General features: G+C 39.2%; 1 protein-coding gene across 2 annotated transcripts; it reads left to right on the top strand.

The window, feature by feature from the left end:
- The first annotated feature begins 20802 nt into the window (after positions 1-20802).
- On the top strand, positions 20803-23662 carry LOC148032003 (putative recombination initiation defects 3). 2 transcript variants are annotated; one of them, XM_087684017.1, is made up of 12 exons: positions 20803-20971; positions 21202-21427; positions 21504-21660; positions 21784-21918; positions 22003-22055; positions 22155-22343; positions 22411-22491; positions 22577-22611; positions 22690-22951; positions 23046-23121; positions 23188-23298; positions 23425-23662. In XM_087684017.1, the coding sequence occupies exons 1-12, from the start codon at positions 20886-20888 to the stop codon at positions 23436-23438; spliced, it is 1425 nt and encodes a 474-aa protein (XP_087540143.1). In that variant the 5' UTR covers positions 20803-20885; the 3' UTR covers positions 23439-23662. The 2 variants fall into 2 exon arrangements, with proteins under 2 accessions (XP_087540143.1, XP_087540142.1); XM_087684016.1 differs by having other exon boundaries at positions 23185-23298.
- The last annotated feature ends 1898 nt before the right edge of the window (positions 23663-25560 follow it).

Below are 25560 nucleotides of genomic sequence, written 5' to 3'. Positions count from 1 at the left end.
ATCTAAAGCTCAACAAACATACACAAGGCTAGTAAGGATAGTGATATCACATGGGAGATATAAGATTCAAGTGAACCATAATGCATGAGACTATAAGATTACCTTAACATGGTAACATTACAATATTTTTTCAAGGATGTAGAGCACATCAAAGTCATGCCTAGATAGTTGGGATAGTTCTTGGATGCTGCAAAAGTTTGTGGAAGGATTGGTTAGGAAAGAGATTATATATGCTTTATAAGCCTAAAAAATGAAGTTTTGATTGATGGGCGAGATGAGTTTTAGGGTGCAATAATAGGCTCTAATATAATTAAAGGCTGCATGCTATTGTATCACTAGAAGTTGTATCTTGTGGAATAAGAAGCGTAAATCTTTATGTAGGAGCGAAGGTCGTTTGAAGAATATCATATTAACTTGTGTAAAAGTTTTTGTTGCTTTTGGGGCTCCTTATATGGGCACCCTTTGTATAGTGATAAGGGACTTGCATACGGAGGAACCGCATTTCTTTCCATGGGTTCCAAATGGATGGGGTCTTGGTCTAGAAGTGCTACATGCAAATTTAATGCAAAGTGGCTATTTGCTTTAACCTCTAATTAACCATGGATGGTGCTTTTTAGGCATCAGGATAGACTTACTCTAATTATAGGGAAACTTTGATAGAAATGTCCCTTTTTAGGTTTTTGATGTTTGTGAAGCCTTGGATGTCCTACTTGATGTATGGGAGGGATGGAAGATTTGGCTGATAGATGAGACACAAAGGGTATTGAAGTTATAAGAGGTTTTAAATCTTCCCAAGTTGGATAAGCCTTGGGGTTTGCCACATATATGCTCTTCACCAAGCGGGAATGATATTGTAACCTCTTACTTTTATGGTCTGAAATATAAGCTACTTTTGTCCTTTTGTTTTGTTGTCCTAGATATTTCATCTTGCAATTTGCATAAATGTTGTGGAAACTATAGCCTTATTTGTTATGAACTTGTTTACACACGGTTTAGAATGTTTCAAATTGCTACTAGTAGATTGTCTTAATGTTTGGTTTATGAGCATAGATCTACACGGACAAATATAATTGGAGAGATGAAGGCATGCATATGCAAGATAGATTGTGTAATAGCAATTGTATTTGCTTAGGTCCCATTTAAAATATGTGAGAGAAGAAATATCTATGCTTAAGTTTGATTTAAATATGAGAGAGATGAAAAACCATGTAAAGCTCAACAAACATGCACAAGGCTAGTAAGGATAGTGATATCACATGGGGGACATAAGATTCAAGTAAACCATAATGCATGATAATCTAAGATTACCTTGACATGGTAACATTACAATGTTTTTGGAAGGATTTAGAGCACATCACATTCAGCTCTAGATCAAGGGGATAGCTTTTGGCTGCTGTTGCGGATGTTTGGCTGGTTAGGAAGGAGCTTATATATGCTTGGTAAGCCTAAAAAATGGAGTGTTGATTGATGGGTGATATGAGTTTTAGGGTGCAATAATAGCCTTTGATATGATTAAAGGCTACATGTTGTATCACAAGAAGCTCCCTTTGATATGATTAAAGGCTCCCTTTGTATAGTGAAAAGGGACTTGCATACCGATGAACCACATTTCTTTCCATGGTTTCCAAATGGATGGGGTCTTGGCGTGGAATTGCTACATGCAATTTTAATGCAAAGTGGCTACTTGTTTTGACCTCTAATTAATTATGGATGGTGGTTTTTAGGCATCGGAATAGACTTGCTCTAATTATAGGGGAAACTTTGATAGTAATGTCTATTTTTAGGTTTTTGATGTTTGTGAAGCCTTGGATGTCTTGCTTGATGTATGGGAGGGACGGAAGATATGGTTGATAGATGATACACAGAGGGGGTTGAAGTTATAAGAGGTTTTAAATCTTCCCAAGCTGGGTAAGCCTTGGGGTTTGCCACATATATGCTCTTCACCAAGCGAAAATGATATTGTAACCTCCTAGTTTTATGGTCGCCTAGTTTGGGGACGCCACAATGTATCACAAGATACCATGTATAGATTGGGTTTTGCTGCATGTTTTTTTTGTAATTTATAAGAAAGATGAAGCCTAAGGTAAACAGAAAACTAGAATCCATGTAGTGACACAAATGATGTATTTATGAGAACTCGTGTGTTATGATGTGATGTATGATGGATGCATGCATGTATACATTTGAATCTATGCAAGTCATAAGTAGTTAAAAATATGTATATACGTGTGCACACATGTATATATATGTTTGCACTATAAGGTCAACTAGTAAAATATTTGTGCATGTGCATGTGCATGGAAGTGCATGGGTGCCCACATACGTATATGAGTGCTTGTGCTAGTATATGTATGTGTGTGTGTCTGTGTGTCTACAAATATGTGTGCCACTGAGTGTGCAAATGTGGAGAATAGGATGAAAGACAGGTTGTGTGTGTATATGTGTGTCCCAACCCCTACCTAGGGGTAGGATCCATAACGTGGGTGGTAGGGCCCACCAAGAGGAACATATCCCCCACTAGAACAATATATCTAAAATAAATTATATGAATGTGTTAAAAAGTATGAGACATATGTCAATAGAATATGTCAATTATGTGTTCACGTGTTGGATCAAATATGAGTATAATTTTTCTTCTTGTATAAAAAGGAGGAAGATTTACATTTTCTTTCATATAGCAATATCTCTTATTATGAAGGAGACTTTTATAATGTAGTTGGAATGATGATTTAGACTTCTTACTTTCCTAGGCTTTAGTTTCAAATACCTCCCCTTGCTTCCTTGAATCTTGCATGACTTTTGATAAGCTTCAACATCTAGGGTGTCTGGCCACTTTGTAGCAATATTTTCAACTATTTGAATGAGCAACCATATAGTGTGTAAGGGAAATGGCTTCATGAATCTACTCTTGTCATTCACCTTGAAGTCAAACTTCATAGTAGGGTTGGCCTCTTGCTTCTCTTGATATTTCTGTACCATCTTCTTGGGGTTCTCTTCCTCTTCTTGTGGTACAAAGAATGTGAATTTATTATATAAAACAATAATCTTAGACTTTTGTCATAATTACTTCAATGGGAAGAAAGTTCCATGCTCATAGTGAGATCTTACTCTAGGCTAGTTAATAATAGAAGTTATTTCGAAAGTTTTGACAAATATAAACCCAAGAAGTTTTTGGACCCAGAGGATCCATAACAACTTGGTTGATGTCTAGCTAAATTTTAAGGTTACATGTGCAAAATAATATTGAAACCCCCAATAAAAAGACCTAGAGACCATAAGTTTACAAAACCGCTAGCTTAATGCAAAACCTTTAATCATAAAATATTTTTAAAAAGCTAATAAATTATCTTAAATTTAATAATTAATTTTAGAGAAATCTATTAATAGTAAACTTATAAAATATTTTAAATATTAATTTAAAAATAATAAAAAATTATCAATTATAATTCAATTAAAATCATTTGGACACATTAAAAGTAAAATTTTTAGAATGTATGTATAATAAAATATCATTGAAAAAGAGAAAAAAAAAGTTGAATTCCATCGATAGCATTCCTTAAGGATAGCCTAAAAAATTTTCCAAGCCTAAGTAACAAAGGATCCAACTATTACCTACATCCATTTAAAAGCATATAGTCACTCCGTTATTCTTCCTCTAAAAGAAATATTTGATATTTCGTGCAACTCAATTCTTATAAAAACAATACTAATAAATCAATTTTCTTTAAAAAGTTCATCACAAACGATTGGCCTCATTAATTGGGCAAAGGATTTTTATTTTGTATGATCTAGATTAGCTTCTTATTGACATATAATGACCTTACATTAATGTGACTTTATAGCTTAGATCAAGTTTGCTCTATAACCAATAAACACCCAATATTTTGATGAAATAAGATTTCCACTTCATTGTTACAATAGAATAGAAAGCATGTTTGTTTTTGAGTGTCAAATCCAATCTACCAATTTTAGGTGATGTTGTTCCTAATTGCCTTAAATTGGTTCCTAATTGCTTACCATTTTAAACTTAATGACTATCGGTTTACTTTTAGTGGTTGTTTTAGACCCAAGTGCTTGAAGTTTGAGATGTTATAAAGTTTGAAGCTTGTATCTAGTTCATGTTAAATAGGTCCTATGTTAAATGATTTGTATGCTTCATGGCATATGCATCAAGATGACAAGCTAGTTGAAACTTTTCTTTTATCCTTTGCACTTATGACACTACAAGCAAATGTTTCATACTAGAGAGGGTGCATTTTCCAATAGAACCTTGAATTGTGCCTTATATATGTGGTGCTTCTTATATTCCAAGCTTACATAGTGCTTGAATTGTACAATGTTCTTAGTTGTTTCATTGGTGGTTTGCATGCTTACACGGTGGTTGAATTGTACATTGTTCTTAGTTGTTTCATTGTTTCATTCGCACTACGTTCTATGAATACTGTTATTAGCTTGATTTGTACATTGTTCTTAGTTGTTTCATTGTTTCATTGTTTGGCATTGCATTCTATGAATACTGTGCATGTGAAATACTAGTACTAATATTGTTCTACGTATGTAGTGCAACTTCTTGTTCATATGATATTTAGGGTTTTATGTAGTTCTCGATCATAACATAACAACTACATTCTATGAATACTATTATTAGCTTTGTGAATGTGAAGTACTAGTACTAATATTGTTCTACGTATGTATTGTAGCTTCTTCTTCGTATGATATTTAGGGTTTTATGTAGTTCTTGATTATAACATAGCAACTAGTCTATGTTCTATGAATATGAATATAGTAACTAATACTATGTTCTATGAATTTTGTCATTAATTTTGTGCATGCAAAGTAATAGTACTAATATTCTTCTACATAGTATAGCTTCTTGTTCGGGCAATCTTTAGGATTTTATGTAGTTCTCAAGCATATCATAGTAACTAGGACTATGTTCTACGCAACATTCCATAAATATTATTATTAATTTTGTGCATGCGAAGTACTAGTACTAATATTGTTCTAGGTACATATTATGGCTTCTTTCTCTTATGATATTTAGGATTTTATGCAATTCTCGAGCATATCATAGCAACCAGTATTATGTTCTATGATTATCATTTTGGGTTTCAAGCAAAAACATTGTCAAAAATTTACCATTTTTCTTGTAGAATAGAGAGGAACAACTCCTCCCTTTGGCCGCATGCTCTCTCTACATTCCGAGTGGCCAAGTCACTACAAGCTCAACAAGACAATGAAGATTATCATCTATCAAATGTGATAGATGGACTATACCTATCCCGAATTCTCAAACCTATCCACCATCAAACTTGCCTTATGGCAATACCTTTTAATCACTTATGCATGTGGCTCTCTTGAGTCTCCACCCCCCCAAGGGGACTAGCATGCTTGTGAAGGCCTCTGCTTCAATGTGACCTACTTTGTCAGCCCCTTCATGTGTTCTCCCATTTCTCACCATTGAAGGAAATCAAGACATGCAGCATGCATCAAGAACACATACAATCCCTACATCGACAGAAGATCCTCTAGTACAAAAAATAAAGTCCTATGAAATATGGTCTCCTCTAGAAACAAGTAAGTTGTTTGATTTCTACAAGGATAAGTGGATCGACCTTAATAGAGGCAACCTGAAAGAAAAACACTATGGGTAGATATTGTAAGGGAGATGAATGTGAAGTGTGGTGCTAACTTTATAGAAACATAATATAAGAATAAGTAGGAGAATTTGAAGAAAAAATTCAAGAAAGAACACCACAAGGAAACATCATTGAAAAGGCAAAACCGTCAAGGTGGAAGTAGTTCAGTAGGATGTCGGACCCACTCAATGGCACCTAAAAAGTTAGTGGGTTGCAAGGAGGATTCTCCGATGAGAAATTTGTGTCTTTTGATGTCATCTCTTTGGTGAAGGATGAGGAAACAATGGTGTAGGAAGAGGTAGATAAAGTAGCAAGGACCAATGCAGTACTAGATGATGAAATCAAAGTTGGGAGGAGTGCAACCGTTGTAGATTCTGCTCCTACCAAAGTTGTAGACAATAATGTGGATGAAGCAAGGGCTAGTGTTGGTAGTATCCAAGCGGCACAAGGGGAATAAAAAGCAAAAGGCTGCAAGAGTGTTGGATAGCTTGGATACATAATCGGAGAGAGGAGTAGGGACTTTCACAATAGTTTTTGAGCGGGTGGAGCTAAGATGCATGGAGCTGCAATTGGAGACTACCAAAATCCTTGCCTCTAACAAGGACACCCCACCATAGCAAAGGTAGAAAGTAGACATCACAGTAATGGAAGGCTCTATGCATTGTTCAGTTTTATTTGCTTAGTAATGTTACACACTTTTCTTTCCACCATACTTTCAACCATGTTGTATTGATAATTAAGCTACAATTATTCCTTTTTCATACGTTATCTTATGGAAATCTTTAATCAATTTCATTGCCATTACAATTTTCATGGTTACATTACGCCTAATGTGTCCAAAAGAATGTCGTAAAGAGGTGCTACTATTAAAGTGCCACTACAATATTCAGAGATGAATGACTCCAGTGTGATCAAAGGTTTACATAGGCACTTCATTCCACAAACATTGCCCAATGCAAGGCCTAAACCCTTGACACGTTCAAACCTTGTAACATTCGAAACTACGATGTTATTATTAAGATAGACATCAAAGTCATCATTTGTGAAGTCATCATGTGCATTATGTAAATGAAAATTATGGAGAATGTAGCAAGCAACAATGTACATGGGCAACAATCTAGATGGACATGTATGTCTCTAAGGATGCACCAATGGTTCTTCAATGTTCCAAATGCATTCTCAATGTGCACGTGATCTCTTGGGAGGTGGCAATTGGATTGCTTCCTATCATTGCTTGATGCTGGAGGGTAGCAAGGATTTTGACAATGATATGGCAATATTTCCTTACAAGTGGACCCACCAATTCCACAAATGTTGGCAATATGAAAGGTGGGGTCTTTATGCATGCTAGTCATCAAAGTAGTGCAACTTAATGCTCTCTCTAGTTCAATTGGTTGGTGCATCTGGTCATCATCACCCTCAAAAGGCCAAAATGGAAGCACCAAGTGAAGAAGATATTGGAATGACACGTATGACATTTTGAATTGCCTATAAGAGAGGTCATTGCATGCATTGATTTCTCAAAGCCAAATGTTCTATTGAAACTTGAACCAACAAGTCCGTTTGTGAGGGAAACCTACCAGTCTCAAAATACTTGCAGGCAACACCAGCTATGGCTTGTGTGACACATGGAACAAGAAAAAGGCCGCATGTGCCATATCACCCTACATTTACTTGTACTTACTTTCCACACACCTATACACTATAGGTGGAAGCTACCCATCAGTATCTCTTTATTCTTTATTCTTTGCATGACAATAGAATAAGGGCAAGCAGGTCACAATGTGTGTCTGTTGGATTCCCCACATACGATCTTACTCTCTCTTGCATAAACCCCCATAGCTCTTGCTTCCACTCTTTCTCCACCTTTCAACTAGTATCAGAGCAGGCATTTGAGGACCTTCTTCAACATTATCTTTAGCCTGAAAAGAAGAGCTTGCTTGAAGCTTTCATGGCTACCACAACCCTACACTCCCAAGGTATTCTGTTGGGGGTAAAGGTGCCTCCGCCTAGCTGCCCGTGTATTACTACACTGACAGTCACCGCCACTGCACACCGCAGGTGGCGGGCACCCGTCACCGTCACTTTATTCTTTATTCTTTTAGTGACAGTTTGAATAAAGGAAGGCCCGGTCATATATTGTGACTGTTGGAGTTCCCATTTCTTGCCTCTCTCTTTCTTGCTCTTGCTCTCCCGCCATAGCTCTCGAGTGCAAGCCTCGATCCTTCTCACCTTTCAACTGGTATCAGAGCTCGGCTTCCCGACTCTTGAGTTGGTTTGTGGCATTCTCAGCGTCCCATCGACTCCCCACTCGCATTGGGTCTCCTTCCCGGCAACCATATTCGACTCCTTCGAGCTCCCATCACTCCCCGGCTTCTTGGGCACCTTCCCAGCCCCTTTGGGCACCCTCAAGGCATTCACACAGAGGTATTGCTTTACTCTTTACAGGGCTTACCTCAATTTTCAGCCCTCTTGAAACAGGGCAGCCATTACACTCCCAGCTCTCATTTCATATGTGGGCTGCTCTCCCCTTGCTGGAGCTTGTTTGAGGCCTTCCTTGGCTTTAACCGGACCCCTCCGAAGCTTGGCCACCATTTTTTGCAGCCCCAGGACCAGCATTTACAGTTGGCAGAATCACGCAACCCTCCCATATGTGTCTTCCGCATTGACAGTCACAATAGTAGCTCTCCCCCTCCATTGGCACTTGGAAAGGCTCCATTTCGGGCATACAAACATGCTTTGATGCTTGGTTTTGATGGTTGATGTGTTGGCATAGAATTTGGACTGATTTAACACTGTTTTGGGACTATCATAACAGTCCACAGGCAGTTTATGACAGTGTTACACTGACATTTGATGCTACAGCTTGTTTGGCATTGTCATTTGATGCCCGGTTGGTCCTGTTTGATGCCCGGATGTTAGGGGAATGTATGCCTATTGTTTGGCAACCATTTGGAGCTGATTTTAGTGCTGAAATTCTCAGTTTTGAACAGTAAATCATTGCTGTACACAGTTGGGCTGAAGTCATTTTACTCATGTATGCTTATACCTGTGCTTTTCGGGTTATGTTTCAGGCATATATGGTAATGTATTGACACTTGGGGCTTAACATAGAGCTTGGTTTTGATTCGGGATCATTGGTTGAGCTTGAGTTTGCTTTGCAAAGCATTAGGATGCTTCATCTTGGATGTACTTATGGCATGTATGTTGCTTATGTCTGACCGGTCTTGACATGCTTAGCCTATGCCATTACTACATGCTAGTTACATTGTTTGGAGCCTATTGCTACTGGAGCTCGGTTTTGGCTTGACCTTGGATTCCTGGAGCTTACTTGAGCTATTTATTGGCTTTCCAGAGTTGTATCTTGGGATGTACTGGATGTCTTACATGCTTATGGATGCTACATACGGATGCTCTACCGTCTACATGTCCGGGATGTACCATTGATGCTTGATCTTGGACACTTGTCATTGGTGCTTGTACATGCTTTGTTCGAGCTTTGTTGCTTGATATTTACGGCTTTTGTGCCAGTGGGAGCATCTTTGGATGCTTGACAGCCATTGAGCAGGCGGTCTATACTCTTTGAGCTTTTGAGACTATTTGGGATCTTTTACCCTTCAGGATGATGCATGGTTTATATGTCTTGGTTCCTCTGATGCTTATGAGTTGACTCTTTGCTTTGGGTCCCTCTCTTTGTGAGCTGACACCTACTTGTGTCAAGTTTTGGTAGTAGCAGGAACACTTTGCCCCGTTGACTGGGGGTGTGCCTACTCACTGGTGGCAGATGTTTGTATGACATGTTTGGGTGTTGGATTCATGCTTATTGACTGTCATATGCCTATGTTATGCCTGCATGATGCTAGCTTTGGTCTTGGTAGTATCTGATTGATCTGGGATCCGATTTTGGCACTGTTAGCTCTCATTCACTGAAATCTGTAATTTATTATAGCAAGTATATATGTATGGATTGACATGGATTTTTCATGATGAAATATTCTGAAATGATGTACTTTCACTAGTACTTGGTGGGCAGCAGCTTTGGTTACACTTTTCTTGCCATGTTCTCTCGATTTTGGTGATTTTTTGGTCATTTTTTGCAGTAAACAGCAAGCAGTTTTGAATTGTCTAGAGTCTTCCAGCCTGCATTATGGCGAGTTTGTCCACTGATCATGCTATTTTCAACATCACTAAGCTTGATGGTACGAATTACTCTTATTGGAAGAGCCAGGTTTGGTAGGTGTTGGTGCAAAAATCGTAGATCAAACCTTCGAGGTTGAGCGGGCATCCGCCTGCAACTATGCCAGATGAGGAATGGCTTGAGCTTGATGAGTTATGCCACTCCACTATTGTATTATGTCTCACAGAACAGGTTCACTACAATGTATTTGAGGAAGAACAGAGTGCATGGCAGTTGTGGGATAAAATCAAGAATCTCTATGACAAGAAAAGTCCAGCGAGTGAGATGTATTGGCTGAAGCAACTTATGGATCTGTGCATGAAGGAGAATGTGACTATGTCTGCTCACTTGAGCCAGTTCCATGCTATAATCAAGAAATTGACTTCGTAGGACATCACTTTTACAGAGGATGTCACTCCTCTTTTCTTGCTTGGTACTCTTAATGAGTCATGGGATGTATTCCGCACTGCATTATGTGCCTCTACTGCTACCTTGAAATAATTTGATGTTGAGAGTGCTCTTCTGCAGGAAGAGGTTAACCGTAAGAATTTGGATGCCTCTCGTGTGTCGCATGCTATGACAGTTAGAGGCAGGAATGATGGATATGGAAAGCATGGCGGTGGCAGTGGCAGTGGCCGTGGATGGGATTCTTAAAAATCTCGGTCCAAGTCTCGTGGGAAGTCACGTAGCAAATCCTGTCACAGGAATGCAGATGTTACTTGTCACCATTGTGGGAAAAAGGGCCATATTAGGCCACAATGCCATGAACTGCGTAATGAAAGGTGCAAAGATAAGGGGAAAGACAAAGTGCAGGATAAGTCTTCTGATCGCAGCATAGTGCCTGCAAAGTCCAATGTTAAAATTGAAGAGATCAATGTTATGCAGCCTGAGGATGTTGATGATGATTATATCCTTGCAGCTTCTTCTAGTGCTTCGTAGATGACAGAGATACACTCTATGTATGCATAGTGTTGGCTCTTGGACTCAGGTGCATCCTTTCATGTGACACCTTGCCGAGAGTGGTTTCGTTCATACCGTACTGTTTCGGGTTCTGTGCGCTTGGGTGATGACAACTCTCTTGATATTGTGGGCATTGGTGATGTTAGGCTGTAGTTTCCTTCTGGTAGTAGTTTTGTTATGCAGGGTGTACGTCATGTACCTGCTTTGACACGTAGTCTCATGTCAGCTGGACAACTTGATAACGCAGGTTATCATATATCTTTTGGAGACTCTGCATGGAAGATCACTCGTGGCAGACTTGTGATTGCGAGAGGTGCCAAGGCTAGTAGCCTCTATCCCTTGATTGTATCAGCTTCTTCCCTTGATCATGTTTTGTCTGTGGGTTCTATCCCACATGTATCTCTTTGGCATGTCCGTTTGGGCCATATGTCTTTGAAGGGAATGAAAATGCTTTCTGGTTTGCAGTACTTACCGCCCCTTGATTATGCATGTTTTGATTCATGTGAGCATTGTCTTTGTGGCAGGTAGACTAGGTCTACGCATAAAAAGTTTGGTAGGCCACGCATGAGTGAGCCCTTGACATTGGTACATTCGGATGTCTGAGGGCCCATGCCTTGTCAGTCTATGGATGGTGCCAAGTATTTTGTTACTTTCATATATGATTTTTCATGGAAAGTTTGGGCTTATCCCATTAAGCTGAAATCCGATGTCTTGGCTATGTTTTAGAGATGGCTTGCATTGGTTGAGAACCAGTCTGGGTATAGGCTAAAATGCCTAAGGATAGATAATGGGGGTGAGTACGTCTCACTTGCTTTTGAGCAGTTATGTGATGAGAGGGGTATTAAGCGTGAGTTGACCGCCCCCTACACCCCCCCAAAATGGTTTGGCTAAGCGGATGAATAGAACCATCCAGAAGCGTGTATGTAGTATGCTTAGCCACGCAGGCCTACCACAGAGCTTTTGGGCTGAGGCAATTAGTACAGATGTGCATATCATAAACATATCACCTTCTAGTGGTTTGGATTTCCAGGTTGCCGAGGAGGTATGGACTGGAAAACCTCCCTCTTATGTGCATCTCTGTGTCTTTGGATATGAGGCATTTTGCCATGTGCCCAGGGACAAGAGAAGTAAGCTGGATCCTAGGAGTGTCAAATGCATTTTCCTTGGTTATGGGGTTGCAGGCGAGATGGGTTACCGTCTTTGGGATCCACAGGCGCGGAGAGTCATCCGCAGTAATGATGTAGTCTTCCATGAAGACAAGATGCATAGGCAGCCTGAGAGAGTTGTTGAGATTTGCAGGGTCATATTTCAGGAGGAGCCGAGAGCTCTCACACAGCCAATTGGACAGCCTACAATTGCAGCAGATGCTCATGGTGGGTGTTGGATAGGCAGCTGGGCAGGTAGCAGAGCCTGCCGTGAGATGGTCTACTAGAGACAGACGTTCACCTGATAGATTTCAGCCCTCGATGCATTATGTCTTGGTTACAGATGCAAGAGAGCCTTTCACTTATGATGAGGCTATGCGCAGGGGTGGCAATCACTCCTGGGAGAGGGCTATGCAGTCTGAGGTAGACTCCTTGCATAAGAATGAGAATTGGGATTTGGTTTCCTTGCCTAAGGTCAAGAATGAGAATTGGGATTTGGTTTCCTTGCCTAAGGGCAAGAAGGCTTTGCCATGCAAGTGGTGTACAAGTTGAAAAGTACCCCTGGACACCCCAAGCCGGCATACAAGGCTAGATTGGTAGCAAAGGGTTTTAAGCAGGAGCATGGTGTGGACTTTGATGAGGTCTTTTCTCCTGTGGTTAAGATGACCACCCTGCGCTTAGTCTTGGCTTTGGTTGCTCAGCTTGACTTAGATTTATACCAGATGGATGTCAAGATGGCTTTCTTACATGGGGACTTGCTTGATGAGATTTATATGGAGCAGCCTAAGGGCTTTGCAGGACCTGGCAGGGAGCACCTAGTGTGCAAATTGAAGAAAAGTCTTTATGGCTTGAAACAGGCACCTAGGGAGTGGTATCATAAGTTTGATACCTTTATGCAGTCACAGGGCTACAACAAGAGTGCTATGGATCCGTGTCTTTACACGAAGAAAGCCCGTGATGGTTCTTTATTGATTTTGGTCCTCTATGTGGATGATATGCTGATAGCAAGGAAAGCTCATGATGAGCTAGATGCTCTTAAGGCTCAGCTCAAGAAGAGCTTTGAGATGAAAGATCTGGGACATGCCGCTCACATACTTGGTATGCACATTAGATGCGACAGGCATCAGGGACTCCTCTACTTGTCACAAAGGGAGTACATTCATAAAGTCCTTGAGCGCTTCCGCATGCAGGACGTAAATCCTATTGGCTGTCCATTGCCTTCTTATGTGAAGGCATCACAGGATGATTGTCCGCAGATAGATGATCAGAGGGTCGAGATGGCCAAGATTCCCTATGCATCCACAGTGGGTAGTCTTATGTATGCCATGATAGCCACTCGTCTAGATATTGCTTTTGCAGTTGGTGTTGTGGCATGCTATATGGCTACACCTGGCAAGAAGCATTGGGATGCCGTGAAGGGTATCATGAGGTACCTAAAGGGCACTGCAGATATGTGCATATGCTATGGCAGCCAGGATACAGGAGTCGTAGGGTACACTGACTCTAATTATGCAGGACATGCAGATAGTAGGAAGTCCAATTCTGACTATGTATTCACATATGCTGGAGGTGTTGTCTCTTGGATGTCCAGGGTGTAGAAATGCATGACCATTTCTACTACAGAGGCCGGGTATGTTGCAGCCACTGAGGCTTGCAAGGAGGCCATTTGGTTGGGTCGTTTGGTTGCTGACCTCACATTGTGACTGTTGGAGTTTCCATTTCTTGCCTCTCTCTTTCTTGCTCTTGCTCTCTCGCCATAGCTCTCGAGTGCAAGCCTTGATCCTTCTCACCTTTCATATTCATTGATCTTTCCTTTGTCTTAGCTTGCTCCACGTCTAATCGAAAGCTTCTAGAGGATTCACTAAGCCTCTCTAAGTGGCCAGCAAGGTAAGAAGCAGCTCCCAACCTAACAACATCATCTCATGTGATTGCACCCGATGTAAACAACCCATGTTCTACCTCTTCCAAGTCAATTACAGCTCATAGCTCCCTACTCAGTGTTGCTTAGGCACATCATTGGCCACACTTGGGGATTGTTTCAGCATTTGCAAACTTGGTCTTGAGTGCTATTTGGAGTCATTGAGTTCAGCCATTGATTATGAATACATGGTAGTGATAATGTGTACTATTTGAATAGCATGTGGCTTATGTGATGCTTGTGGGGCAAGTTTGTAACACCTGGATATTGGTTTGATGCTTAGATAACTTCTCACATGATTAGAGCTTGATCATGCAACTTCTTGTGCTGATTAGAGTTTGGTTAGCTTAGATACTATAGGTTTTACAACTAAAACAAAGTTTGGATAGCAAGCATTCAAGGTGAATGTCTATGTATTGAATGTTTATATGCTATTTAGGTATGCTATATGGTTATGTTGATGCTTGGAATTGATCATTGTGCTAGAATATACTTATGGTAAGCCTTAAGCCTTGGATTTGAGCTCGCTTGTTGCATTTGGATAGTGGCTATTTGCTTCAGTGATTTCCACCTGTGGGCTTGAAGTCATACTGTATGTATATGCTCTCAGATGTATATATAATGCATTGGATGCTATGAACTCTATGCATTGAGCTTTATTTTGCTCTTGGACACTCAAGTGGGAGTACTTGATATTTTCTTTACAGACTTTGGTTCATTTGAGTCAGTAAAGGTGACTCACTTATGCTTTCTCAGTTTTGATGCATATAATGTCATTGTATAGGTTTATGATTATGGGTTGATTTGCCTTTGATTTGGACACATTGTACCTCTTATGTTCGTGGTGAATACATACTTGATATGCATATTGGTGTGCATCTATGTACCGGACACCTTGGATGTTTTGACAATTTGTGGTATTTCGTGGTTTATGCTCTGACTTTACACTACTAGTTACATTGTACTTCTTAATTGCTACTCAAATTTTCCTGGTAGTGGGAGCTTACTCTTTTTCATGTTTGTATACAATTACTATAGTTTAATGAACAACTATGCTAAAAATTAGTTTTAAGGTATTTCCTTGAAAGCAAACACTTATTATATTCAACACTCTAGTGCATTTTACTTGTGGCCAGTAGTGTATTACCTACATCTTCCTCATGTTTGTATGTTTTTTGCCTTCGTTTTGGGGATGGCTTGTTGTTATGACAATAGCATATATTCTCTTTGTTTGGTAGAGATAATGGCAAGTCCTTCCAATGATAGTGCTCTCTTCAACATAGATAAGCTCGATGGCAATAACTTCAAGTATTGGAAGACTCGGATTTAGTAGGTATTGGTACAAAAGAAGCAAGTCAAGCCATTGAAATTAGAGAGCATAAATCCAAAACTTTATATTGATATGTGGGAAGAGTTTGATGAGCTATGTAGGTCTACCATTATTTTGTATAGGTATACTTCAATGCCATTGACACTAAGGGTGGTTCTTATGCATTATAGAAAAAGATTTGTGATCTCTATGATAAGTATAGTCCTACAACACAAATGTATTGGCTTGAGAAACTCATGGCTCATTGTATGAAGTAAGGGACATCTATAGCTTGTCACTTAAATGAGTTCCATTCAATTTTCAGTCAACTTACTTTACATAACCTTAAGTTTGAGGAGAATGTTAAGTCTCTTTTCTTGTTTGTTGCATTGCCTGTCTTGGGATATATTCTATACTGCTATGAGTGCAAGTCTTCTTGATGATGGCCTTTAGCTCAAGGATGTAGAGGGTGCTTTGTTTATAGAAGAAGTGAACAAGAAAAATTTGGATGCAGCCTGCATTTCTCATGCACTTAAAGTGAGAGGCAGACATGGTGATAATGGGAATAATAATCATGGTAGACACTCACAACCCAACATGGGCAACTATAAGTCTCATGGGAAATCATGCAATAAGTCCCATGGTCCTTAGTTATCTCTTACTTATCATTATTGTGGGGAGCCATAAGATGCACAATGATAGTCATGAAAAAGGAAAAAAGAGAATATGCATGATAATGCAAAATCTTTTGATAATTGCAGTATGGTTCCTAAGTCTAGTGTTGAGATAAAAGAAATAAATACCTTAGATTATAGCTCAGATAATTATATACTGGTTGCTTCATCACTTGATGCTACTGAGTTACTTGATGTTCAATCTGCTTATTCTTAGAATTGCCTTCTTGATTATTCAAGTACTTCTTTCCATGTCATGTTGCATCATCATTGGTTTTATACCTACTACATTGTTACAGGTTCAATTAGACTAGGTGATGATCATGTATGTGACATTGTTGTCATATGTATGCGACATAGTTTGGTATTAGTACTCCATTTGTGCTTTATGATGTACGTCATGTCCTAGCTTTAACCAAAAACCTTATCTCCACTAGATAGTTGGATGATGATAAGTACCATATCTCTTTTGGTGATTCTACATGGAAGATTACACATGGCAACCTCATTTTTGCTAGAGGTGCTAATGTTGGCAATCTGTACCCCTTGTTGGTATTTGGATCTATAGATCATGTTTTGGTCATGTCTAATCTTTCACACGTATCTCTTTGACATCATCGTATTGGGCATGTGTCCCATAAAGGAAGGAAAATACTCACTCATTTGCAATATTTACCACCTCCTGACTACTTATATTTTGACTCTTGTGATCATTGTTTGCATGGCAAGTGGACTTGTAACTCACATAAAAAGTCTAATTCTACATGCTTGGTGGCTCTTGTTCACTTTGATGTTTGTGGTCCCATGCCCTCTCAATCACTAAGTGGTACTAAGTATTTTATCATATTTATTGATGATTATTCACATAAAATTTGGGACTATCTTATTAAGCAAAAGTCAAAGGTGTTAGCTGTATTTTAGTGCTTTCTTGCTAGGGTTGAAAAACAGTCTAGACATAAGTTGAAATACATATGATCTGACAATGGGAATGAATATGTCTCTAAGGTATTTGAGCAATTTTGTGATGAGAGGGGTATTAAGCATAGTTGATTGCCCCATATAACCCACCCTAGAAAGATTTCATAGTATGCTTAGTCAAGTACTTACCATAGTATTTTTGGGCTAAGGTAGTTATTATTACAGTTCATTTGGTTAATAGATCCCCATGCACTATTCTTGGAGGCAGAGTTTTTGAGGAGATATGGTATGGTAAACCTCCCTCATATGCACACTTGCATATCTTTGGATGTGAGGCATTATTTTATATTCCCAAAGACAAATGCAATAAGCTAGATCTGAAGTTTGTCCAATGTATCTTTCTTAGATATGGTGATACAGGTATGGACTATCATCTTTGGGATTCATATGCTTGAAATGTTATCTATAGCCATGATATCATATTCCATGAGGAAAATATACACATGAGACCAAAGCAAGTAGTTGAGATATGATGGGTGATCTTTTATGAGAAGCATCATGTTATAGGATAACCTTAGACAACCTGCTATAGCGAGCTAATGATGTAGTGGCCCAGAATTTGCCAATTTTGTAGGATCATGATGCTGGATAGAGAGGATAGGCCATATAAGTCCCACAACTATTCTTGAGATGCTCTACTAGAGCCTCATATCCTCTTGATCATTTTGAGTCCTCTATACATTATGTCACGGTGATAAATTTTGGTGAGCCCCTTACTTATGAGGAGGCTATGCATAGAGATGATTGTCACTCTTGGGAGAGGACCATGTAGTTTGAGTATGATCTACTTAAAAAAAACCATACATGGGATTTGGTTCCTTTGCCCAATGGGAAACATGCACAAGTGGGTACACAAGTTGAAGAGTACCCCTGGTTACCCTAAGCTAGTATATAAGGCTAGATTGGTTGCTAAGGGTTTTAATGTTGGTGACATGCTAATTACTAGGAATTCTCATGATGAGCTAGATGCTTTGAAGGCTCATCTCAAGAAGAGATTTGAGATGAACAACATGGGATATGCTTCTCACATACTTGGTATGTGCATGACACACTCTCTCTAAGGGACTTCTTTACTTGTCACAAATGGAGTACATTCATAAAGTCCTTGAGTGTTTCCATATGTGGTAAGCCTATTGGCTGCTCATTACCTTCTCATGTGAAGGTCAATCAGACAGATTTTTCCCAGTCAAATAATGAGAAGACCAAGATGGTAAAGATCCCATATACATGCATAGTGAGTAACTTGATGTATGCCATGATAGCCACTAGATTTAACATAGCATTTGCTATGGTAGTTGTGACTCGTTATATGGCAACATCTCGCAGGCAACATTGGGATGCCATGAAAATGATCATGAGATATCTTAAGGGCACTATAGATATGTGTATTTGTTATGGTGGCCAAGATACAAGAGTCGTGGGTACAGAAACTCTAGCACATTTGCCTTTAAGTGGAAGGTTGTTGGGGGTTAAAGGCTACATGTTTCTAGTCACTTACATTTACTTGTACTTATTGTCCACTCACCTGTACACTACAAGTGGTGGCCATCCATCACTATCACTTTATGAAGGTTAATATATCATTGACTTTCCTTGAGAAATGGAAGGACTAAAGCTAAATGCTCTTTTTGTTCATCTTTCATTTTATTCAAAATAAGAATATCATAAAAGGAAACAGTTATGTAGTGTTGAAAAATCACAAAATATCACTCATAATGTGACTATAAATAGCTAAAGCATTGTAAATCCAAAGATTATCAAAAGAAATTCATGATGGCCAAGTTGGTTTCAAAAAATTGTTCTAAAGATCATAAGAGTAGCCATACAAACTTGATGATAATTAGATTTAACACCAATCTTGCTAAAGAATTAGCACCTTGAAGCTTATGTAAGAGATCATCTACTCACGAAATAAGAAAGCAGTTCTTAAATATACTTTTGTTGAGAGCCTTTAGTCTAGACACATTTGCTAAATTATATTCATGTTTACTAGGAAGAGAAGAGCTTTAGAGAGTGAATTGCTAGGCCTCATGAATTTGGGTATCAAAGAGCTTTACAAGAAAGTTGGCTTCCAAGTATGCAGTCCATAGCATGATCTTGAGTCATGGAAGCAAACCAAGTGGTAAGTTATCTCACAAAACAATCAAAGTGTTGATCAAGAACTTTTTGTTCTGCTTTGGCTCTATTTCATTAATTACCACTTAGTATAATGTATATATATTTTATTAATAAACCCAAATGAAAATATGCTAGGATATCCATCATGATACAATTTATATTCTTTTTGTTAATATACACTTAGCAAATGCAACAGTTTCATGTTGTTCATATTCAAGGGCATCTACTATCTATTAAGGAGAGGTTTTGAAGGGGGCCATGTGGCACATGTGGAGCTCCCTTGTAAAATCTTTCCATGGCCCGCCGCCCGCATGCTCACAAAGGGACCCCACCCATCGCCCACCATCTATGTGCCCACAAATGGGCCCCTCCACATGCCTACTTGCCTAGTCCCAGTGCGAAGTGCCAAGCAGGCAAGAGGTGCAAAGCACGTTGTATTCATTAAAGTCAAGTAGATAGTTAAGGATATTATCAAAGTAGTTCCCTAGAGGACAATTTTGAAGAGTATGCTTCTTCTAGTTATTATTGACATGACAATAAATAGCAATATGAACAAATTGATCAAGATTATAGTAGCAAATAAGTGAGACAATTCAAGATGTAGAGTTTGGCAACGTTAGTACTCTGTTCTTAACATCATTTGAATTAAGTGGCATATGAGGTTTGGGTCAAGATTAGCATTGTTTTGCCAAGGATTTTTATTTTGTAGCCATGGTCTTCAAATATATCTAGAATAAGAATTGCATGGAGTTTTAAAAATCAAAAATTTTTGGAAAACAGTTACCATATTGTTGTTGCAATAGTCCTAGGTCCATATTGTCCTCTCACTCATTATCATGGGCCAAGGAAATAGTATCATCAAAAGACGTATTAAATGCTTGAACACATTGATTTCTACTTTAAGAGATATATTCAAGCTAGAGAAAAGTTTGTGTTGAAAAGTATATTTGACTACTATAGCCACTATTTGTAGTTGTAAGAGAGAGTTCCAAAACCATCCAGTGTGTTGACAAATGGTTTCCCTCTCCATTGTACAAAGGTATTGTTGTTGAGCACACAATATGAATTGTGATGGTAAGAAGCATTCATGAACTTTCTTTTGAGATGCATCTCGAGAGGCTTGTCAACACTCTTTAAGTATTACATTACAATATGACAAGAGATACCCTTAATTTTTTCCAAATCAAAGTATTCTTCAAAATAAAAATACTTGTCAAATTGGCTAAGCCATGCAAAATTTCCATTGTCTTTAGTACCATCAAAAGTATGAAGTTTAAGTGTATGCTTATTGATTTTTGACCGAGCTTATGAGCAACATTGATGGTGCAAGAAAAGTTATACAATACTTCATCCCAAAGGTGCCTCTAGGAATGAATGCATCTTGTAGCTCTCTAGTAGTTGAACAATTAAGAGTTTGCAAATGCATCTTTACTATCTTAAAATTTTTTGAAGGTTTGAGATTATGAAGATGCATATCAAGTAGCTCTTTGGAGAAATTGATTTTAGTTTATCCTTATCCAAAAATCACATAATAATGTTTGCTCCATAAATTCTGTTTATAGCCTTCTAATACATGACTCATGCAACCCACAAACGCCGATGAAAAATGAAAAGGAGGTTTGAATCCATGTATCCTGCAAAGCCAAAAGCAACATAGCATTATTGTAACTGCTTCCCCAAGTTCGTGTTCTTGTCATAGGGTCACGAAATTGTGTTATCATTGGCCCCCATTCAACTACTGGCCCCCTTTACCCTAGGACAAGTTACAAGTGCGTATATCAAGAGTGCGTGTAGGGAAAGGGGACCGGCCTAATCCTAGGAGTGACCCGACTCTAGCGAGCTTTATTACCACTTCGCTCCAGGGAACCAAGAGCGAGGGGGGACGCCGGACGGTCTGGCGTTAAAGAAGCAAAGGTGTAGGCGCCAAATGTTTAAGCAGCACGTCCTGGAAGCTGCCTTGCGCTGCCATGACCAGCAACAAACTGAACATCAACAAGCCCTACCCGGCCGACCTGTCGTCTCTCTCCGTCTTTCCTAACCACAGCTACGACAGGTAACCTCGACCTCCCGCTCTCTTTGTAATCAGTACAGTTGTAATATATTCTGCCATGGCCGTCACGTTTTGATGCTCCATCGTGTTGTCTTAGTGCTTGCGTTTTCGACTATCTGTGCCATGATGCTTCCATCCGCACATTCATATGCGTTCATTCATGTTTTTCTGCTTTCGACGCACATTGTAGTCATTTTCCTCTCTCATATTGCACCTAAATTTGTCAACTGCAGGTCCGTTCCGCGGCCGAATACAGTTCCGAGATACGGTAGCTCTCAGAAGAGACCGACAGATCTTACTAACAGTACACAGCCTCAGCAGTTGCAATCGCACCTCTATTCGAGCTCACAAAGTCAGCAATCCCTGTCCCAGGGAGTCGCATTTTCTCAACCGTTTTCTCAAAACACACAGCCGTTTTCGCAACTTTCCCAGGACGATCCATCCACGGCTTTTGAAGAAGTCAGTTCAGCAAAATATTCTCTTCAGTTATCATTCCTTATTACATTACATTCCTGAAACGATAGATTTGCTGCAGTGGATGCGCAACAGATCAGAGGCCGGGGCAAGCAGACCTTATTCTCGTCTTCCTCCCGCCCAATCTTCTCAAGGTCGACGAGAAGACAGCACAAAATTTGCTCTTTTTAAGGCGAGCAATCTGCTCGAAAGGCTTCACAATAGCTCCGAAACGAAGAGTAAGCAGTCTTGTTTGTTTTGGAATGTTGACTGGATTTAGATTTCGTGAATGCAGGGAGCTAAAGTTTCTGGCATTCCTTTTATCCTGTGTTCAAATTTAACATGGCGCTTGAATCCTGCAGACCAAATCTCCGATGAGGTCGAAAGGCGGCTGGAGGCTTTGGACGAAGGTCTAAGCAAAGTAATCAGAGTCTTAGACTCGGTGCAAGGCGATTTGCAGGATTTGTCCAGAGCTGTCCAAAACGCTTCTATTGAATGTACATCTCTTCGTTTGCCAAATTACTATCCCTTTTTATGAACACTAGTATATCAATAAGCCGCCTATTGACATTACTTGACAGCGGAAAGCGTTAAGCAGAAATTGATCACGCAAGAAAATTCTTTGAATCTGCTGGTACTTCCATTTGAGCTCTTTTATGTCCAGAAGAGCAATGTAGTCACGCTATTAGGACAGAACAGCATTGCTTTCACTCACACTACGACCTTAATGTAGCTTAAAGAGGAAGCGAGGATAAAAACGATATTATCTACCAGTTCGAAGCAGTTATCAGAAAAGAAAGCGGATGACAAGGCGGTCCTTCGAAATCTATCAAATGAGCTCGAGACGATACCAACTACTTTGACAAAACATCTGTCAATGCTCAAAACGGAGATATTTGCATTTGTTCGCAACGAGCTGCAGGTATTATGGACTTGGGCGACGTATATGGACTTTTGTTGGTAATGAAACTTGTTTGTACTGCTTACAGACAGTGCGCGAATGTATCAAGTCGCAGACGCAAGAGGGTTGTTCAATTGCGGATCAAACGTTCCCGTATGGCGCCACGGAGGTTGCTTTTTATCGATAGGCTTGAAAGGTGTATTCTTCACCAACAAGAACGCATATAATTTAACTGTTACGTTCTTCTCTAGCAGGGAACTTCGAAAAAATGCAGACCCTCGAGCAAGAAGTAAGTTCGAAGCTTGAACGAATTGCGAGTTCTAGTCTTGCGAAAGGTCCTAAGCTTTTATGCTTGTGAATTGAACAGAAATGCTCTTGGCAAGCCCGAGAGTAAGCGTCCTAGTGGGAGACCACGAAAGTCTGCTTGTGGCAAGATTAAAGAGCAGCCTGCATTCTATTCGACCAGAAAAGAGAAGGCAATTGCCTCTCTTGTAACTAGAAGCAGAAAAGAAATTCGCGTTGCAACTCCCGTATTCAGAAACTCAGCGCATCGCCCCACTCAAAATGGCAACGACCAGGTCACTGCGAAGGAAAGAGGTTGGATACAGATGAAGCCAATGCAGACAAAGGTGCCTTAGATGAGCTGATAAATGCTTCGTTATCGGTGCTTAGATTACTGTCGTAGGCCTTCCTGCTCTCATCTAACTAGCATGCTACTCTCAGACTATGTGGCATGATGAAAAAGTTTATGACTTCGAGGAAGAAAATGGAGATAATTCGCACCTTCTCTACTCCTCTGGTAAGTCACCTTCTTGGAGAACAAGCTCTCCTCGTAGATGTCTTGATCCTAAAATTTACTCAGCAGGATACGTCTGCCCGAAGACGGAGAGTGTTTTCGACGAGCCTTTAGACGAAGAAGAGACTCGAAAGATACGGGAAAAGATGTTGAAAGCCCGATTGAAGAGATGCCGCTCAGGTGAGTATTGAACGTCATGAAAGGAATTTTCGTAGTAAAGCTTATCAGATCGAGTTTCAAGAGATTATTATAGATTGCTTAAATATCTGCCACGGTAAATTTCATCAGCTGGAAGTGTTACGACAGGTGCAGAGTTCTGAAACGTTTTGCTAGGCTGCCAATTTTTTGGAGGCAGACTACGGAGCCAGCGTCTTGATCTGGCTATCTCGAGTTAGGCCCGTTTAAATCAAGTTGTGAATCAGCAACTGTCGTCTAAATCTGACAGTCGCTTCATGGACACGAACAGCTGACTATCTCTGAACGGATTTCATTGAGGGTTGTATGAGCGAGTTTCTGAATTTTTGCCATTGCGTTAATTAGACATGGTCGGTTTGTCTTAACTCCATTTTGATCTTTTTCATGATGACGTTCATTTTACGTTTGGTGTTGTGTACAAGAGTTTTCTAAATTCTAACCTTAGAGGAATCACGTTTCCCTTTAATTAATCGACATGAAGTCGGATCGTAGATCATAGCTGAGATTAGCCAAATAACTTGGAATCCCAACTCATTACATTGACTCCTGACGCTACAAATTATCTAAAAAGTCAAAGAGAGCCTCCTTATGCTACAAATTATCTAAATAGTCAAAGAGTGCCTATTGGCTATGGCGGATGATCCATTCATATATAGGCAAAAGATAATAAACTTTTCCAAAGACTCTCATTAGCATGGGGGAGTGGGGGAATTGTACTATAAACTTGTGTCTTGTTTTTTATTGTTTATTGTAATGTTGTTAATATGTACTAGCATTCCGCATTCATCAAAAGCGTGCATGAAACACTAGGCCGTTTCGCGGCAGCTTAACGGCAAGTGAAGTTATCGTATGGCAACAATCGATTTCTCATTTTTCTCTCTTTTTCCTTTCTCTCTCTCTCCCCCCCCCCCCCCCAAATTCCCTATATATAATTTTGTCTTTCTTCACTTTTTATTTTAGTTTATTTTTTCTCCTCTCATGGTTCTCTCTCTCTCTCTCTCTCTCTCTCGTCTCCTCACTTTTCTTCTCTTTTTATTCTCCCTCCTCTCTCTTTTTTTTCTTTTTTTTTCTTCTTTCTCACTCTTCATTTTCTATTTAAATTTTTTATTCTCTCTCTCTCTCTTTTTCTTCTTTCTCCTCTATAATTCTCTCTACATGTTTCCTTTCTCTTTCTCTCTCCCCTTCTCTTCTTCTTCTTCTTCTTTCACTTTTTTCTCCCTCAATCTCTCCTAAAGTATGTAAATTTTATCTTTTCTCTATATATAATTCTCTTTATGTTCATACTCTCTTTTTCCTTTATTTCTCTCTCTCTCTCTCCATCCTATTTTTTCTCCTCTTTCTCTTAATTTCCCTTTTTTTCTCTCTTTTAAAATTTAACTTCTCTCTCTCTCTCTCTCTCTCTCTCTCTCTCTCTCTCTCTCTCTCTTTCCCTTCCACTTTCTTCTCTCTCTTTCTCTCTCTCAAAAAATATTTAAATTAAAAAGACTTTTTTCTTTTTCTTTTTTTTCCACCTCTTTCTCTTTTCCTCTTTTTTCTTTTTATTCATTTTCTCTCTTTCTCTCTCTCTTTCTCTCCTATCTTTTCTTTTTTTTTCTTTTAAAAAATTTTTAATATTCTCTCTGTGTTCAAATTCTCTTATTTTTTCTCATTTTCTTCTTTATCTCTCCTCTCTTTTTCTTTTTCTTTTTTTCCTCTCTCTCTCTCTCTCTCTCTCTCTTAAATTTTATATTTTCTATCTATAATTCTCTTTCTCTTTGTTTCCCCTCACTCACCCTCTCTCTCTCTTTTTTTTTTTTTTGCTCTTTGTATTTCTCTCTCTCTCTCAAGCTCTTATTTTAATTAAAAAAAGTTTTTTTAATTTTTTCTTCTTTCTTTTAAATTTTATCTTTTCTCTCTCCATAAAATTCTCTATGTTAAAATTCTCTCTTCTTATTTTCTCTCTGTCTCTCTTCCCCTCTCTCTTTTCCTTTCTCTCTCTCTTTCTCTCTCTCAAATTTTATATTCTCCCTCTATAATTCTCTTTCTCTCTGTTCCCCCTCTCTCTTCCTTCCTCCCTCTCCTCTTCTTTCCTTTTTGATCTTTGTATATTTCTTTCTCTTTCTCTCTCTCTCTCCTTATTTTAATCAAATAAAAAGTTTACATTAAAAAGTTTGATCTAATTGAGAGAGAAAGAGAGAGAGAGAGCGAGAATCTAGGCCTTACGCATGAGAAAGAGGGGGAAGAGGAAGAAGAAAAATGTTTAATCAA

The sequence above is a fragment of the Lygodium microphyllum genome, chromosome 8 (genome assembly GCF_053477565.2).
Source record: "Lygodium microphyllum isolate KBCC chromosome 8, Lygodium_microphyllum_v1.1.10, whole genome shotgun sequence".
In the NCBI taxonomy this organism is placed as follows: domain Eukaryota; kingdom Viridiplantae; phylum Streptophyta; class Polypodiopsida; order Schizaeales; family Lygodiaceae; genus Lygodium; species Lygodium microphyllum.
The sequence above is the reverse complement of the archived record's forward strand: the minus strand, read 5'-3'. Positions and strand labels throughout refer to the sequence as shown.